The sequence below is a fragment of the Drosophila sulfurigaster genome, chromosome 2L, assembly GCF_023558435.1.
Source record: "Drosophila sulfurigaster albostrigata strain 15112-1811.04 chromosome 2L, ASM2355843v2, whole genome shotgun sequence".
NCBI lineage: Eukaryota > Metazoa > Arthropoda > Insecta > Diptera > Drosophilidae > Drosophila > Drosophila sulfurigaster.
Window position 1 is genome coordinate 27121899 of NC_084881.1, and position 20291 is coordinate 27142189.

General features: G+C 36.2%; 1 protein-coding gene across 4 annotated transcripts in view; it reads left to right on the forward strand.

The window, feature by feature from the left end:
* LOC133841856 (dorsal-related immunity factor Dif) overlaps positions 1-20291 on the forward strand; it is a 26096-nt gene continuing 5805 nt past the window's right edge. Inside the window, exons 1-5 of one of the 4 annotated variants that reach the window (XM_062274637.1) lie at positions 1-309; positions 8680-8912; positions 18025-18075; positions 18818-19291; positions 19355-19743. In XM_062274637.1, the coding sequence (XP_062130621.1) occupies positions 8888-8912; positions 18025-18075; positions 18818-19291; positions 19355-19743 (939 nt within the window). In that variant the 5' untranslated portion in view covers positions 1-309; positions 8680-8887. Of the gene's footprint in view, positions 310-6892; positions 6935-8679; positions 8913-18024; positions 18076-18817; positions 19292-19354; positions 19744-20291 lie in introns of those variants that run through there. The other 3 variants (XM_062274662.1, XM_062274653.1, XM_062274644.1) reach the window with 3 other exon arrangements.

Genomic DNA, 20291 nt, shown 5'->3' on the forward strand with positions numbered 1-20291 from the left:
CGCGACGCTGCTGGTAAACGGTTGATTGGTCGGCGCAATTCGGCAAAAAAAAAATCATCAGGTGCGACAAACAAACAAAACGAAACGAATTCAAAATTTCAAATTTTTAAAACGAAAATGCAGTTAAAATTTAAATTTTAAATAAATCGATCGCAACGGGCATTTATTCTATTTATTTGTGTATCGGTTGTGTGTGTTTCTGTGTGTGTGTGTGTGTGTGTTTATGTGAGCATTACGAAAATCTAAACGAACATATTTGAAAAACGCACCTTAAATAAATATTGAACACCCCGCGAGAAATTCTTTTGGGTGAGTTCTGGAGCTATAAATAATATCTTGTGATTTGTTGATATTGTTTTGGTATTACACCCAGCAACACCTCGCCTCCCTCTCCAATCAAAACATAGCGATTGTTTATAAATAAATGAACACCAAGTTATGCAAAATGCTGCCTTTGGTAATCGAGTAGCTGGCGTATCTCAATGAAATGGGTTTTTCCTAAACTCAATTCTAACCTGTCTTAGTCAGCGACGTCTTCCCTCCTCTATTGTCTTCGCATCTCTTTTCGCTATCTTATAAAGTGTTGGGGAAAAAGTAATTAAATAAAACGTATAATTGGGACGTCATCTCTCTATAGATTGTTTAACCCAGTTGAGATCAAGCGGCACACGTCATCGACCAGGGACCAGTTTTCTGCGATTGACCATTTGAATTTAGTTTACGTTTTACGTTCGCCTTCGCGTTCACGCTTACGATACGATTTGATTTATAATATAATACGATAAACGGCGTGCGCGAGCTCACAGTTCTTAGAAGCTCGCAATCGCGCCGTGTTTATCAAGAGAGTAGCCAAATTCTTGGAATCGTAACGAGACTTATCAAACGAAAGTTTAAAGTGCCTAAAAGGATTCCAAAATACAACCCAAAAAGTGCAATTTCAATAGTTTGAAAGCGTTTTTATCTTGAAGATATTGACGTAAGTTACTTTAAAGTTTTTCTAAATTCCTAAAGACTGATTCACTGCGTTTTCTAATACCGGTTAATAATTATAATTACAACATATTGTCTTGGAATTGAGTATTACATTGAAGTTCGTGTGTCACAGTTTATGAATTTAATACATCTGTTTAATCGGATTGTCTAGCTGATAGTTAGCTGGCGCTGAATAGATCGTTATGCAGAGCATTTTAATAGTGAATAGTTATTTGTAAATATTCAAATCTTATTAACAGATAACAACAATCTAACTAAGTGTTGATAGCATCGAATAAACATTGTCAGGTAACAATAGCTGAATTTGTATAGCTTTTTAATTGGCTGTCAAGAAAACTCAGCAATTTGTTATAGAATTGGTTTACAAGATCTGCGGCTGTGAAGAAAATTCTGCAATTATTTATGAAATTGGTTTACAAGATCAAGAAAATTCTGCAATTAGTTATGAAATTGGTTTACAAGATTTGTGGATAATAATACATAAGTTTCATGCATTTAAAATAAACATTTATGTACTTTAGAAGAATCAATTTTGTTTAAAATCAAGGTGACAACAAAAATAGTTTGCTATTAATAAAAAAGACAAACATTTATAGTAAAAACCTTTGCATATTTGATTGGTTACAGCTAAACTATGCATAAAGCATAAACTAAATACGTAAGACTTGAATAGTTGCGAATTTCAAGAGAATATTGCGAGTTTAGTTGAAGCAAGTTTGCAACTTAATAAGCTAATGTACGTAATGCCAGCGAAATGCAATCGCAATAGCTGTCCAGCTCTAAATCCAGTTCTCGGATTCTAGCTGACCCGCCCACATTCCCTTTCGAGTGAGTTGCTGTTGATGGCACTCACAAATCGCTGTCGCATTAATTAATTAATAGTCAGTGTGTGAGTACACTCATTCGCACGAATACGAATACGAATACATATGCGAGTGTTGTCATTGTGGCGCGAAAATAAAATAAAAGTTTACTTTGATGTGTGTTTGTCTATAAGACTGTCTGTCTGTTGGTGTTGCTGCTGGATTATGCATGTATTGTTTCTAACCAAATACGCAGCATGAAAATTGTGAAATTGTATATTAAACACATTGATCCAGATCCAGACAACCTTGAGTCCAACTACGAGCAGCGTAGCGAACAGTTCGCAGTCAAAGCGTTGCATGCGGAACCCAATCAGGCAAACAAGTTGCTCCCTCTGAAGAGTGGCAGAGTGGCTTGCAGATTGCAGTTAACGCGAATGTGACGTAACTGAAAAAAGTAACTGGCATTGGAAAGTTATGTATACGCTGCCCTGACTGGCTGGAAACTCAACTGGAAAGCCAACAGCGATCGACTGTCTGGTTTCCGCATCGACGCACTCACGCTTCACTCTCTCTCTCAGCCTCACTCTCACTCTCAGTTGTATCTCTGAGATACAATTGAGCACAAGTAGCGCAATTGGCTCTCGGATGATTCATACGCGATTCGGGGAATCCGAAACCATAACCGAATCCACTAAAGTGCTGCAAGCAGAGGCAAACATCAACATCAGGTTGTCGACAGGTTTTTTTCTTCTTTTTGTTTTCATACAGAAACCAAAAGTTGGTCTTTGTGTTGTACCAAAGAATGCCCTGCACAAAACAAAGTCGCTCGATGTTGAGATATGCTTTACATTAATATAGGTAAGCGTCTAAAAATAATTAATGACGTTGTAATATTTCAATGCAGCGTCTTGGGAATAGAGCTTTGAAAACAACCCTAGAGAGCAGTTAATAATAAATTGTATATTTAATTATAGAACTTTTACTACAAACTCGGATAAGTAAATCCGGTTGCAAAACGCCGTTTTATGAGGGCATAGCTTCAAGCTAATATTTGATAATGTTCAATCACATTAAGTATTTGTATAAATGTTTATTTTATTAGCAGAAAATATGCTTACTTGTATTATTAAAATAACAAATACAATTCCTTATTGCAATGAGATGATAAGCCAGAGCGAAGTTATTTGATTTCAAGTCTAAAAATGTGTTGTTCAGAAATTCTACATAAATTGCAGAGAATAATCTCAAGCAAGGAGATGTTTTTAAAGTCACTCTACCTTAAGTTAGAGCATTAGTTAGTCGTCTACTGTGCATTTGAATTTACAATTCCAATAGCTGGCCAATATTTGAGTTCATTTTCATTTGTAATTTGCTCGTCTGGCATGTTTTATCGTCAGCTTCTTTTTTTCTTCGTTTTTTTGGTTATCGATACGCTCTTCGGGGTCTCAGACTCTGTGGCTCTTGGGGTCTATAGTGAGTGTCTTGAATTTTAATGCCATACCCAACAACAAAGAGAAAAAGCGAGAGTGAGAGAGAAAAAGCTGAAGTCTTTGTCTTGAGGGCGTCGACAACGACCTTTTGCTTGACTCTTTTCCAGTGCATATGGAGTGAAGTCTTGTGTGTATTTGTTAGCCTTTGGTATGCTTTAAAAGCCAATGGCGACAACAAACACAAACAGAAACAACAACAAGTGGTTGCCCAACTAGCCGCTCAATTGCTACCACTTTTTACACTCGCAGAGCTTGGCTCGTCTTGACTCGACTTCGGCTTTGTTTGCGACTCTTAAGCGTGCGACCTTGGACCAACACATGTGCCACACAGAATTGCAGATATTATTTTTTTAAGGTATTGCTGTTGCGTTTCTTGATTGGTTTTGTTTTGTTTTCGGTTTTCTGCTATTTGTTTTTTTGTGTTTCATGCGATAAGATACCTACAGTAAAAAATGGTACGGGTTTTCAGTGACGTAGCTTTTGATTCATTTCTTTGCTGACGTCACAATCCAAATTAATTGATTTAACTTGGACCGTCGAAAATTGATTTGTGGCTATTTTTGGTGTGAGATTTTTACTCAGTATTGTGTGGTGTAATTTGTGTGTGCAAACATTTTGGCTGTCATGCATTCTGCTTGCCAAATGCATTCGTTGCCCACGCGGCGTATACTTGATTGTTGTTTAAACTTTGTTTTTAGTTACAACACATACAAGCAGTAAATAAATAAGAAAATGCATGCATATATCTATTTGCTACATGTATTTTGCAAAATATTTCTGCATCATTTGTGAACAACAATTTTGTTCTCCAGCCAAATTATTTAGTTTAGTACAGTTCAGTTGCGTTCAGCTTTTGATATTTTTGTTCGGTGTTTGTTTAAACGACTTCAAATCAGCGTTGATGGAATGGCGGGCGAGAAATTAAGTCAATAACTGATCAGACGCCTGACCTTAGATGTTGTGTCCGCTTCTGGCTAGCCAAATACATTTCGAATGTATTTACAGACATACTACATACTAAGACCAAACTATATATGCAGATACATAAATATGGAATTTTTGTGTTTAAATTAGCGTCAGTTTATAGATTTTCTAATTTACGTTTTTACCGAGGGTCACAGTCACAGTCACAGTGAATGCAAACAAAGCATTCAAATGAATTCACTAAGCGAATAGGTCCTAGGCTAAGTATGGCTAACATTTAGGGATGATTGGTTAAAAAGCGAGGAAATTTTTCCAAGGTTTTCTTTTCAAGGGAACTCACAACTTTCAGTCAGTCTTTAGTTATGAATTTGTTGACCAAATTTGAGAATGAATCAGAGAACACATTGTTAAATACAATGTTGGATGGTTGATAAAGAAGAAATTTAAAAGGTCTGGGCAAGGTCTCCCGAAAGGCGCTAAATGTCTAACCTGCCAAGGCGATTGAAATTCTGAGAAAGCTACTGAATTGCTGATTTATTATTTATGAAGATAACCACATTCTCAAGATGTTCTCGTGGATGTAAAATAAATATAGAGATGTTAAGGAAATTTTAAGATTCATATTGTATTTTCATGAAATGAAATGAAAGTTTTGTATCTATGTGTTTTGTTTCCTAGATTATCCCTTAATTTATTAAAATGCTAATACTTTAATTTTATAATGCGAGCTCTATGCCTTGCTGACATTTTAAAGCATTAGTAATCAAAATTTTATCTATGAATACGGGCTCAATCTTTCGATACAAGCCATGTCACCTTCTGTTCTTTTTTCCCAACAGAACGGGATTTGCACGATGTTCCTTTGTTAGAACGGGATTTGCACGATGTTCCTTTGACTGGGCCATGAGAAAATTTTAAGATTTGCATATTCTTTGCGGGATTTTTTGCAGCGTTTCCCTCCTGAATTTGGGTAAAATTCCTCGAACCATATTTAAGTTAATGATTTGCCACTGCTTCTGGCATTTGAAATGGAAAACCAGAACAACATTTCAATGTTGCGCTTGTGTCGTCATAAATTACAATGAGAGAAACAAGAAATAAACAAGCACAACACACGCCGCATATATAAATAAACAAATAACCCAACAAAAATTATATCTTGATCAACAATAGAAGAAAAAAAAACTATTAATGAAAACAAAAGTATGCTTGTAAATGAGAGAATGTGTAATTCAATGGCTGCCAAACGATCGGCGATAACGTTGTCATTACATTACACTATATCAAGTATACGCAACGTACAATAATGTAAACGTACATACATTTGTTTTCTCTTTGCTCTCAGAGCAATAAGAGAGCTGCTTATCTCGAAATTGTTTGTGCAAATAGCGCTGTCTCAATTTATTTACATTACAAACAAACCAGAAATGGCGTTTATGTAAAGACAGGCGTTTTTAAAAAGATTGAAGTCATTTGTTGGGGTTAAAAGTTCTCAATTTGAGAATGCACTTTCGTTCTTATACATTCACATCTTCACATCTAAAATTTCTTATCTAAAAGTTCAGGTCAAACTTCTAAGCAGTAATCGAGAGGTAATGAATAACAGAATTCATAAGCTGTTTCTAATTGATAGATGCAATTTAATCGCTCATCATAAATCAAGACGTTGTTTTTTGGGTAATTGTTTATCGATCAGTGAAGTGGGAACCAAAATAAAGATTCACGCTACCGCGACACAATTCGCATATAGAAATCAAACACAAAAAACGCAACGTCTATCGCAAAGACGCTGATAGCTTGGCTGATGAAGAAGAGAAGTTCACTATCAGTTGAAAACCCCAATGACAACAACAAACACACACAACGAAAACGAAGCCAGACTATGAGACGCTCTGTGTATGAAATAACTGATATAGTACTTAAATGGTTCGATTGGCTATGCGAATAATTACTGATATAACAAGTAAAAAAGCACACTCTGTAAGAAATTCGCTATGAAAATATACCGAATTCAAATACAGAAAAAAAAAACTAAAATATACCAAAGGCTAAAAATAAAGTTCTATCTCTTATAGTCTCTGAAATTACAGTCTCAACAAATTGAGGTATTATTCTAAAAATATACCAAGCGAATATACCAAAAAATACTAAAATATACCAAAGTCTAAAAATAAAGTTCTATCTCTTAGTCTCTATAATTGTTGTCTCAGCAAATTGAGGTATTATTTTAGAAATATACCAAACTAATACACCGAAAAAATACTACAAATATATCGAATGCTTTATCTCTTATATTCTCTAAAATTACAGTATCAACAAATTGAGGTATTATCCTAAAAATATACCAAAATAATATACCGAAAAAATACTAAAATATACCGAAGGTTCTATCTCTTATAGTCCTTGATATCTAAAACATTGTGGTATCAATTTAAGAATATACCGCAAAAATACAAAAATATAGTATACCGAGGGCTATAATTATCTATCTCTTATAGTCCATAAGATATTGAGTTTCATACGCACAGCCAGACAGACAGATTCTCATATACATATGTACATTAAACGTCAAATACACTCTGCAACAACAATCGAAAACACCCGCTGGCCACGCTTTAATGGGTACAACGGAGCAACAACAAAAAAATGTTCAAATAGTGGGTAACTCGGTGCTCCAGCGCTCAGTTTGCAACGAATCGTTGTCGGTAACGGACGTGATTGGTATGGTATATTTTTTAGCGGCTGAATTATTTAGCTAAGATCGCACTAAGAGCGTCGACTGAGAGTGAGTGTGTGCGTCGAAGTGTGTGTGTGTGTTTGTTTGTGCTTTGTGTATATTTGTTAATTATACTCGACACGACAACGAGACAGCCAGTTAAACTTTTATACAATAAAAAAAAAGTTACTCTTATAAATAATAATAACTGCAGTGCCGTAGCAATAACATCAAAATGAACATCAACAAGTTGAGCTTGTCTCATAACTTGTAGTGGAATCTAACGCTTTTAATTTTTTGGCGGTTAGTTTTGTGTTGCTGTTTTTATTGTGAGCATGATTCAGTGTGTCACAGTCACAGTCCCAGTCCCAGTCCCCAGCCATGCGATAAGCCGCGCAATCTATGAAAACTTTCAACAGAAAGCAATGCGTGTAAATATATAAATTAAAAAAACAGAAACAACAATGTCAGAATAAACACACGTGTCATCGCCGTCGTCGCAGCAAGCAAGAAAGAAAATGCAATCGAACGGAAAATTGAAATCAAATCCAATCGAAATCAACAACAAATACAAATACTTGTTGTGTATATATTGAAAGCATTGTCTCGCGCCTGGTTATAATCAAGTTTTAAAGCATATACAATAACAATAACAACTACAACTACAACGCCATAAAGGTTAACAGTAATAAATTAAATAAACAAATTCAGCAAATCTATCGCGCAGTTTGTCCCACACGCTGCGCAACTATCTAAAAGCCGGCTTTATTAACTACTCCTCTACTATATATAGTATTCCTATATGTATGTATGGTATATATATCAGCATCAACTGGTATCTCGCGACTCGCTTGTTAATCTCTCGCTGGTTGTAAATAATGCGAATTTGTGAAAACAACTATTACAAAATGCAAATTCATATTTATGTCAATCGAACACAAATTTATAGCTACTTGTATTTGATTGTCGGAAGTATTGTGGCTTTAACTTTAAGTTGATTCTGATAAGGTCGTGGTTGAATTGTTGCTTTCCGGTGACTTTGAACAGCTTTTTTATTTAGGGACATTTGCACTAATCGACCGATTACGCTGTGATTATAGTATGGTATTTTTTTGGTATTTGTTCTGTATATTAATTTGGTTTATTTATAAAATAACACCGACTCAGAGACTATAAGAGATAGAACTCTAAATAAAACCTTCGGTATATTTTAGTATATTTTCGGTATATTAATTTGGTATACTTTTAGAATAATACTAACTCAGAGATAGACTTATACATATACCCTTTGGTATATTTTCGGTATATTAATCTTTTCTTAACAACGAAATTTGCAATCGCAAATTTCCTCAAATGAATGCATTTAGCTTTGAGTTGAGCTTCTTCATTATTTACTTTGCATTCTCACAGCATTTCTAAACCAGCTACAGTTGCTCCTCAATTAATTACAACGAGATTAGTTGCATTTTGATTGCAGTTGCCTAGACAAGTTATACAAAGCAACAACTGAATTCAAAACTAAAGAAGCAGGTTGTTAGAATTGAATTTAGAAACCTTTAAACGTTATTATTGGCGATTTAATGAGAGTGTTGTTGTTGTGTGCTCTGTACTTCGTATATAATTATGGCATAAATTGCCAACAAATTGCATGGCAATTTATTTTTACATTTCTTGGAAAGGGTGTGCGAGTTTCGTTTATCGATCGGTTAATTTTGTGACAAAAGTGATTTACATTTTCCAATTCTTGCAGGCAACTTCTCTGATAAGCAGAGCAACAAAGCAACCCTAATTGCTGATAACCAACAAGAAATATAATAATATTTGAAAGAAAAATAGCACAATCGTCGCGTGTGTGTCGTGTGTGTGCGGTTGAATGTGCAAATCGAGTGTGCGAGAAGAGTGAATTTCACAAGGAAGCAGCAGCAGCTAATCAAATCAAGAGGCAAAAGGCAAAAGGAATGGCGGAAAATACTGGCAATGATGGTAAGTTCAACAAAATCATAGAAAATATTAAATTTTACTTTTTTTTTGGAGGTGGGTTTTTGATTACTGCAAACAATTGTGTTTCAAGGCTTCATCGAAGCAAATATTTAGATAATCAGTTTGTAAATATTTTTACAAATGCAAAAAAAAAGAAGAAACGAAAAAAGCAAAAAGTTTATAAAAATTGGTTGTGGCATCTGGAACATTTCGTTTATTTCATTTGCAATCAAAGCAATTCACGTAATACTTGTGCACGCACAAACTGTGTTCAAGCCAATTGAAATTCGAAAAAAAGTGAAATGAAATGAAATAAAATAAGAGAACTAAGGAACCAACAAAGCCAATAAAAGACTTTAAGCCGCTGCTCTGTTCTGCTCTGCTCAGTTGGCCATGGCTAATACACAAAAATAGTGCACGTTTCGTGTTCTGGCGGACAGTCATGGTCAAAGCAACTTGAATATCGATTTATCTGGCCAGTATGCCAGATCAAACTTGTACCTTCCGCCTCCCCCCTACTCCCCTACATAGTACAATGGGAGCATGAACTCTTCTGCATGGAATTGTTTTCAGCAATTGACGAAAGCAAACAAACAAAAACAACACAAAATTTCACACCTTTCGCACGCACAACGTGTTCTGCTTGAATACATATAGTATAAAAACGGGCAGATCAATGGCATATATATATATATATACTATATACGATATGTGTATAACAGATGTAGAGATGTAGGAATGTAGGAGGTGCACGTGTAGAAGAACGCGCGTAGATTTAAATTTCACGCATTTAACGCACAAAGTTTCCTTTTGGTAATTAAGTAAATGCTAAGGCAAAAGAACAACAGCTTCTACAAAAATAAACAACAACAAGAAAAAAGCAGTTAAATCCAGTAGCAAAATGCCAAATAGAATAGGCTATTAAATACCCTGTTATACGTCTTCATTAATGAGCTATTGAAAGTGAAATTTTCAGAATTTTTAATAAGTCACTTTATTCTATTGAAACTAAGAACTGAAAAGTTTAAGTTTCGAAAGATTTTTTAGTAAAGGGAAATACTCATTTTATTCATAGAAAACAAAGAAATAAAAAGCTTAAGTTTTGCAGATATTTGAAATATAATGAAACAGTCATTCAAGTTAAAATTTCCATTGATGAAATAAAACTTTCCATATCTATTAAGAGCATATTCAATTGTTAGGCAATTAGTAGAAATCAATCACAAATTTTGAAAAGAAAACAATTAACTAATTCAATTACGTTTTGAAATCTTAAATAGAAAAAGTTTAACTGTCCCTTTTCTCAATCCCAAATTGAAGTTTTTCATATTGTTGATTTGGGGCAACAAAACAAAGTTTCTGAAAGCTGCTTTTCCTATTTAATAATTGAGTCTCACTTGCCACAGGCAAACATTTCGCCATTTTACTTGAGTTTTATGCACTAGATCAATTAAGAGCCACAACAAAAAAAAGAGAAGCAGACGCACATTTACCGGCATAAACGGATTTCCAAATTGACTTCTGTGCCCCCGAAAGTGACCCTTGTTGTGGGTGCAAACTGTTTTCGGTTCCGCCTGAAGCTTGCAACTTTTTTTTTTTTTTGTTGTTATGCGAGGAGGCATTGTCCTTTTTGCCTTAACTTAACCTAGGAGAGCCTTGGGAACGATCGACCCACAGGCCGGACGTCATTATGGCCAAGCTGGGCAAGCACGAAGCGAATAGCACGCATACGCCACGTTGTGCGGCATACCCAAAAAACGAAAACGAAAAATATATCGCACAGAGGGCGCTGTCAAGTTGAATTGATTGAATTGTGAAAAGTTTTATCGCAGTACAATCAAAATGCTGCGGCTTTTGCGGGCATCGCGTGTTAATTTTCCACAGCTATCTCCGCGCTTCTGCCATTTCGAATAATGAACATTTTTCTAGCTGAACAAATTTTGGTTAGCTGCCGTCTGGCATATTGAAAATGCTTTCTGGTTTTCTCGGTTTTCGGTTTTTCGTTAATTTTTGATGTTCGAAAACTTGTAAGGTGTTCGCGTTTTGTATTTTCTGCTTGGGCACAATTTTCTTCTTTTTTTTTTGATTGCCTGGCAGCGACATGAAAATCGATTTTGCGTTAATTGTATTTGATGTGGAACTCGTACACTTTAATGTTATTTCTTCTTTTCTTCTGACACCTTTCGTTCTCGGTCTCGTTCTCTTTTGTAATACAGCGAAAAAGCAAAGTTTAATGCTTCCGAAAATTCACTCCATATTGTATACTCGAGTCTCATACGAGCCGATGAATTAATTGCTTTTTAATTAGTTGCCCACACACAAGCAAAATAACACATCGTTTTTACACGAGAGGCAAATGTTCTAAATAATTGAGCAAAAACTTTTCACGATGTTTGGCATTCGATAATGCACAAACACATTCGAGAGTTTTATGCAGTTTATTTATAAATTTCAACACCTCTATAGCAACAGATTCACTCGCAAAATTAGCACGTTTTGAATTGGGCTATTCCAGAAACAGAAAAAAACCTTTAACAGGCCAGTAAAGCCCGTTTAATTTATGTGGGAGATTCCAGCACATGAAATTTTTGGTAGTCAATCTCATTAGAAAACTCGCAGAATTTATGATATCTACTTAGCGGTACTTTTACAGCATTCTCGACGTAATCCATGTCTCGAGGCATGATTTTGGTAATGCGTTTATGGGAATTTTGAGGCAAACAAGTGGGACATAAATTGGTTTGGACTGCTGCTGTCTGTGCTAATTAAATGTCAATTTGCGACATGCAAAATGCTAATGAAATCAATGTGCGACCTTAAGCTCAGCTTCAGCTTTTAATATGCATGGCTTAACGAATTTAAACAGAATGTAATTTATATGAGGATAAATTTTAGGAAAAAGTTTTTGTATTAATTTTAAAGTAGAATGTTGCCATAATTTGTAACACAAACTATGTTAAATAAGGCAAAGTGACTTTGTGTAAACTAATAACTGATAAGTCATTTATTTTGGATTGTTGAAAGTTGTGTCATAACAATATTACTTGAAAGAAGTGGCTTTCAATTTGTCTTCTAATGGATTTGCTGTAAGCGACAGGCTAAAAGCAAACACAAACACCACAAAGAAAAAAAAACTAACCAACTATCAACTGGAGCGACGTCATCGATAGTCAGACAAACAATATCATCAATTCTACAACTATTGATTTTCATACACAAAAACACACACCGACAAACAAATATACCCTATATATATGTATGTTAGATGGGCACTTAAAAAACGTCGGGCGAAAATCGAGCAATTTTTTTGTGACAGCCTGTTGGAACTTTTCACGCACAGATTTTTGAGTGCTTCAATTTAATTTTTGATCCACATAGAAAAATGTATATGTATAAATATATATTTATGGATGAAAAGTGGCCCACACACACATGCTGGTACGCTCGCATGCACACACTCACACACACACACACACGCACATGTGAGCTTAGGACAAACTTTCGTTTAAGTACTTGAGGTGCAAATGGGAATGGCAAGTGTTCAACTCCAGCTCCTTCTCATTCTCCTTCTCCTTCTCCTGCTTCCGTTCATGCTCTAGCTCATGCTCATGTCGTGTGTCTGTGTTTGATGTAAAGCGCAACCGGTGTGTGTGTTGGGTGTGATTAGGCCATCATCATAGAGTAGAGCTAAGAACTGAGAGTTGGCAGCTGCCAGCTCGGGTGTGACGTGTGGAGTTCGCATTCTGTTTTTATGCCCTTTACCCATTGGGCAAAAGGGTATTATAACTTTGTGCCGGAAGGAAATAAATGTAACACTAGAAGGAGGCAACTCCGGCCCTATAAAGAATATATATTCTTTATCAGCGTCAACAGCCGAGACGATCTAGCCATGTCCGCCTTCTTACAACGGGTCTCAGTTACTTTGGCTAACAATTTGGTATATTTTTCACTTGATGGTATATTTTCAATGTACTACTATATCAATATACCGAAAATAGTATTCAGTTTTGTTTAGTATTTTTGCTGTTTATTAATCTTAGTTTCTTTAGCTAAAAATCTGGCATATTTTAGTACCACATTGTATATTTTTTATGTAGTATTATATTAATATACCAAATATTTGGTATGATCTAGTATTTTTGGGGTATATTAATGTTAGTTTTTCAATATTTGTTGATGTATATTTTACATTCTATGGTATATATTCAATACTACTACTACTATATACCAAAAATAGTATTCAGTATTGTTTAGTATTTTAGTAATATATGGTATATTTTGAATATAGTATTATATCAATACACAAAATATAGCATTAGGTATGATATAGTATATTAATCTTACTTTCTGTATATTTGTGGTATATTTTGAATGTAGTACTATATCGTCTTCGGTATTTTTTTTTTGTATTTTTGCTCTTACTCAAAATTGGTAGCGGGTATCTCACAGTCACACTCGAATGTAGTTTTCTTAACATACTGTTTTTTTCGGCTGCTCGAGTCCATTGCCAGAGTGAGGAGAAGAGTCTGCCTCGGGTGGTGTCCACACTGCTTTCATTTTCATTTTCTCTATTTAGCTGTGTTTATTTTCGCTTCAGAACGCGATTTTCCAATCGATTGAACACATGACAACCTACACACACTCGCACACTCGCTCGCATACCTTTGTGTATTTGTCCTCTGGCACACATATGGCACCGTCTGTGTGTGTGTGTATTGTTGTTGTTTGTAGCCTTCGACCGACCGACTTCGAATGACATTTTCGCCAAGTAATTCAAAACTCTGCGGTAAATGGAAACCGTCTTGAACGTGCTCCACACACCGTTGCCATTAGAAATGTCCTCTGTCTGTCGTCTGCCTTCTGTTCATATCTTTCTATTTTTGATCATATTTAATTAACATTTTATTTTCCTTTTATTCTCGTTTTATTTTATTTTCTTGTGTGAGTGCTCGCTTTTCTTTCTTTTTGTTGTCGGCTTTGCTCGACATCCTTTTTGTTGTTGCCAGCCAGCTCCATTTATTTACGCATCAATTTGTAGCGCTGATTTATGTCGCCGGCGCCCAAAAAAAAAAAAAGCAAAAAAGAAACGATAGACAAAAACCCCAAGAACAAAAAACACACGCACAAAAACAACTAACTAACTGAGTCGAGCATTGTATACTCTAAGATTTGCAGGAAGTGATTGATAAGCAATTTTTTCTTTGGGTTGGACTCTTTGTTTTTGTGTGCAGATATCAAAACAATTCCCAACTATAAAATTCGTGTCATTTCACTGACCTTCTGAGAGAGTATTTAGAAAAGCCAAAAAGGAATAAAAACCAAGAATAACAAGCAAGTTTGTTCGACTGAGAAATACTATCTACCCATTTTAAATGAAAGCAAAACAGTGCTATATTATTCAAAAAATATACCATAATCATATACCGCAAAGTACTGAAGATATATCCTGACTACATTTGGTATATTGAAGTATATTTCAAATATACCATAAAGCCCAAAAAAACACCAGATTGTCAGGAAAAACTACCATACAACAAAGAATTTCTTAAATAAAGTCTAAAATTTTTATCTGATTGCAACCACATTTTCAGGAATCACAGAAAATGTAGTTATTATTGTAAGTACCTAAAATCTCTCGGCTCTAAAACAAAACTCGTGTCATTTCACTGACCTTCTGAGAGAGTATTTAGAAAACCCAAAAAGGAATAAAAACCGAGAAAAAAGTGGAAGTTGTTGTTTTGCCTAAATGCGAATTAAATTTGTGTCTCCCTCACTCAGTGCTGCTCGCTGAGTGCGATGCCGAGGCTGTCTTAAAGTATTAGTAGCTCAGTCAATGCTCACAGGCAAAAGAGGCGTCTGTTTATTTTCCAGCTGGGGGATGATTTAAAGGGCAGGGCATTGGCCGGCGTATTGCCAGGCGGCTGCCTGGATGAGCCGAAGCAATTGCGCAATTTTAAAGCGCTTTTCCGTTGGGCGTTTAATTAAATATAAAATTTACACTGACTAACACGACACATTTTTAATTGAAATTTAAAAATCGAGCTTACAGCTGTCGACAGCTTCAATAGCAATTAGCTCTCCGATGAGCAACTAATCATGCAGCACAAAGAACACAACAAAATCCCTTGCGATTTATGCGCTTAAATTATGCATAGGCCAATTGAAACAACTCTATTTATAACCAAATGGGAATTAAAGTGAAATCAAAGCGTTTACCTAAGACTTCGTAGAAGTAATTGATATTGTTGTGCCTCTGTGGTTGTGCGTTTCTATTTATAGTTGAAAGAAATGTGTAGCATGGCAAGCAGAATAATTACGTGGAAGTTTGAAGACGTAAGCGAGATGGACTTGTCAATAAATGACACAAATATGATAAGCTTATAGCTTGATTGAGAAATGCTACACATAAAACTTATGTCAAACTATTCGACGTATATCTGACAGCTCAAAGCACATTTAATGAAGCGGGGCAACTGAGGTGGAACAAATGGATTTTGACTGCCTAATAATGAAGAAGTTACTACTTCAACTAGTTAAAAGTAAGGAAGATTCTTCGTAAGAATAATTGATTATTCTATAAAATACCAAGAAAATAAACTACACTTTCGAAGGTGGAAGGAATGCCTAATAGGGAAGATCTTTATAAGCGACTTATTTAACTAGTTTAAAGATAGGGGAAATAGTCGATTATTGCACCAGCATTTTTGCTCTTAAAGAGGCTAGAAGAAATTTAAGAAAAATATTTTGAAACACTTTGAGAAAAGCTTGATATAATGAAAACCCAAAAATCGAACCACTAAGATATGTTTACACTTTAACAAAGGCTAAGCCATTTCAATGTTGTGGCAAAAATAAATAGTCATCTGGCTTATTGATTGAAAACAGCCGAGACATTGTGTAATAAACTATCGATAACACATGTAGAAGCTACAAGAATTCAAAGAAAAGTTCTTTGAAATACTGCAGACAAAGCTAATATTCATATATAAGGAAAACCCTGAAAACAAGCCATTAAAACTTGAAAGGCACCGTGTCAAAGTTGAGTCAAAGATAAATAGTTGCCTTACTTATTGAGTGAAATATACAGTGTAATAAACTTATCTATAGCACTGTGTTCCCTTTAAACAATAGTCAGCTGAATAATTCAGTGTCTCCGTCTGAATTGTGTGTACACCTTTAGTATCGATCTAACAAAATGTGAATGCTTTCCTTGACTGACATGCGTGGCAATTTAGCTGCCTGCACCTGCCACAATAAAGTACGTTGCCGCACAGCTGAATTACATAAGCGAACTGCTATGCAGATAATCAGTTGACATAACCAAAAATGGAGTTAACCCTTTTTTTGTTGTGTTGTGCAGTGTCATTAGCTGTAAACTGAACAAAGGGCCGACGGGCGAATGCCAAGGATGATCTACTTAAAAGTTCCCGATGTTGTCGTCGACCCACATTTCACTTATTACACTGTTCAGATGTTTGCCACAATGCGGCAATGCAGAAGCCGAAACCCGGCAGCTGGTTGCCCAAAAAAAACAGAGCCGTAAAACGTGTTGTCCGTAAACACACGCCTCTTACTATATATGTATATATTATATATAGTATATATGTAGATGGTGTGAATTGCGAGCAGAAATGAAAAGAAAAACGAGTAGAAGACAGCAAAGACTTGTGTACAAATTGTTTTTGCAATGTTATAAATGTAAACAAAATTAACATATGCAAATTTTTCATGTGCCCACGTGTGTCCATGTGAATCTGACTCAGTTTCAACAGCCAAGCACACACACTTACATACATTCATACTCACATTCGCATTCGCATTCACTACTCAGACTCGCACTCACACTCATTCTATAGACAAATAGCCTGTCTGAGAGTTGCGTCGCGTGCTGACTACAGAACAGAGAAGAGAGAGAAGAGTGAGAAAGGGGAAAGAGGTGGACAGGCAGCTTTTGTTCATTTGATTTGCTGCTGAAAATATTCAAGTATGCAGCGGAAAATGCAAATTGCGCGAGTGCCATATGCTAGCTGCACTTTTCCACGCGTTTTCCCATCATTCTCTCCCCTTCTCCCGACTGTCTTTTAATGCTATTAAATATGCATTATTATACGACAACGACAACGAAAAAAAAAGAGGAATGATAACCTTGATAAGTAACCGGTTACACTACTCTACTCAACAATATTACGTATACGGCATGTAACACATGTGTAGAGCATTTCTAGCGAAAATACAAAAAAAACGGAAGTTGTTATTGCCATTTGCATAATATTTGCATATTTCTTCAGGTGCCAAGGACTACAGCTACTAAACTAATGCAAGCGTTTTATGAGTTTGTCTGAAGTTTATGAAAAATAAGTGCGATTATCTCAAAGACAGCGAAAGAGAATTTTGGTGAGTTTTTGCGGTTAACTTGAGAATTACTAGAGGCGAGAATGTGTAAGAGAATTTACGTCACAAAGTTCTCTAATTGATTAATTGTACAGCACGGCGTATGCGTAATCAGTTTAATGCGAAAACTGATTCGGTTCATTAGAATTATTTACACATAAAAATATAGACTTTAATCAATATTTAAATACCTATTGGAAAGCAAAAACAAAAGCTCTACCCCAAACGATTATCAATTGCGAAATCGAACCACATTTTCAAGTTCAATAATCTAATCAGACAAGCCAGACATTGTGGGGTTTCCTATTGTAATTTTCAGTTATTTATAATAGTTATTTCAGGTAGTTAATCTGCTTAAGAACTTGAGTGTCTTTAATTGTTGTCAAATGTGTTGTGAAAAACCCGAAAAAACGAGCCCCAAATTGATTAAAACTGGGTTCACAAGTTCTTGCGATACTATTGTGGGAATTCTCCGAGGAAACCCCGAAAAATCAGTTAATAAATATTGTTTGTTGCTAATGGGTCGGAATTGACCATTCAAAATGTTTATCAGGGAATATCGCTACTTAAATAGGTTACTTGACGTAGGCAAATTGATAAGAGAACTGAAGAGAGTTTACTATGAAATTTCCCATGAAATGCGATGCTTTAATCCCCATGCTGTGATAAAATATTCAAATGATATGTTTAACGCTGTGTAATCTATCATTATTTTAATTTGCAGGCAATCGATCTCCTTCAATGGACGAGGACGAGTCGACGCTGGATGACTTGCGTATGTATAATAATAATAATGAAATGGGGCAACTGTTAACAAATACGACTAATTAATAACCGAGCTGAAGCTGAAGCAAACGCTGTGATTATGCCACCAACACACAGAGACTATAGATGGCAATTAACAAGTGAAAAACATGTGGTTCCCAGTGTACTAGTTGGTTGCTGCTGATGAATAATTAGCCAGCAATAAGTCAATCGTCAGTGAGGTTCATTAGATGTGCAATTTGTTTGGTCAGTTTAGTGTCTGGAATTTTTAGTGGCCACATTAAATATATGTCGGCTAAAAGCCAATTGTAGTTGTAGTTGTAGTGCTGCTACCAAGGAATATTCTGAGGCAGCAATGAAAGAAAATATATGTGCTTGTTTGTGCTTCTATCTCAGCTACTCGCTGCTTTTGACGTCAGACGTTAACATCTGGCCATCGCGGCGGCGGCGGCCTACAATTGCCTCCCCCCCTTCCATCGCCATCCATCTCCCTCCCTCAAGTTCGTGCTACTTCTAGAGCATAACAATAGCTTTGATAGATGGCACACCGCAATTTAATGCCACACAGATGCATAATTCATAAATACGTAGACATGTTTCTTACACGCCAAGCCACGTACTCTCAAGAATTTCGTGCCGTCGCCTTTTTGCCAAATTGTTTTTGCCATTTAACTCAAATTGTGCTGCCCACCCATAACATATTGATTTTGTCGCATATTGACAAACATTTCTCTTCTTTGTTCTCTTGGTAGAGAAAATATTCAATCCTGTGCGATCGTCCGCCTCAGAGCCGGCCATGTCTTCGATGATGCCGCTGCCGATGCACGTGCCAACTTCGGCTGCCTTTACACGCATCGTTGTGGAGCCCACGAATCACATTATACGATTTCGGTATAAATGCGAGGGTCGCACAGCGGGCTCGATACCCGGCAACAATTCAAAGCCCGAAGCTAAGACGTATCCCACCATCGAGATTGTCAACTACAATGGACCCGCTCATGTCTTTGTCTCTTGCGTCACCGCCGATCCGCCATATCGTCAGCATCCTCACGAGCTGGTCAGCAAGGATGAGGCCGATAAGTGCAAAGCTGGTGCGTATATTAAGCGATTGAAGCCTGGCGAGCAGCGGCTGGAACTGCAGAAAGTTGGCATTCAGTGCACCAAAAAGACGGAAGTGGCCGAGGCGCTGAAGAAGCGCAAAGAGAAGAATATTGATCCATTTCGTGGTAAGTTAAATTCTCTCTTATTCTTATAGTATAATCTAAACTGCATATTTCGTGTTTTGGCAGCTGGCTTTGAGCACGCCAAGGATGTGTCCAGCATTAATTTGAGCCAGTTGCGTCTTTGCTATCACGTCGTCATTATGGATGAGAAAACCAAATCTAATATTGCCCTCGAGCCAGTTGTTTCGTCGCCTATCTACGGCAAGAGCAACGATCTGACCATCACCAAGATGTGCAAATGCTCCTCAAAGTCCAGCGGCGGGGATGAGATCATTCTGCTCTGCGAGAAGGTCAACAGGAATGACATCAAGATCCGATTCTTTGAGACAAATGCCGACGATGTTGTCGTGTGGGAGGCCTACGGTATCTTTGGTAATCATAATGTGTACAAACAGACGGCGATTGCGTTCAAAACACCGAGTTACCACAACAAAAACATTCAGAACTGCGTCGATGTAAGTTACTAAACCATTATACAACTTGTTTAAGGAAATAATCCAATGTGTTGGCACGGAGTTGATTTTGAATTCAATTTCAATCTTTAACGAATTGTAGTTCCTATTAGAAAAGTCGCAACGCCCTAATTAAAACCCACATTCATTTTACTCCTTTTGGTTGGCATTACAAATAATTACAAACTCATTCATTTCCACAAATAACACTCAAAAGAATCCTCACACAATTTGCACTTAGCGGCCACATTTTGTTTGAGTCCCTTTTCTCTTAACGTCCCACTTTATGCCTCGCAAACAAAACGAAAACAAAACAAGTTGATGCTTCATTTAACTGCACATTTACAGTTCTAATTAAGACCATTAAGTGAGATTTGGTTATATGCACTTAGCAGCATATATTATTGCCCAAGTCAATAAATCATATAACAAAATAAAGCCTAGAAAACAGAACAAATTCAGAAGCTTCATTAATTTGAGACAGCTAAGCGAAAAGAAAAAGCTCAATTCGAGGCCGTTATGTGAGGCATTTTTGCACTTATCTGCATATT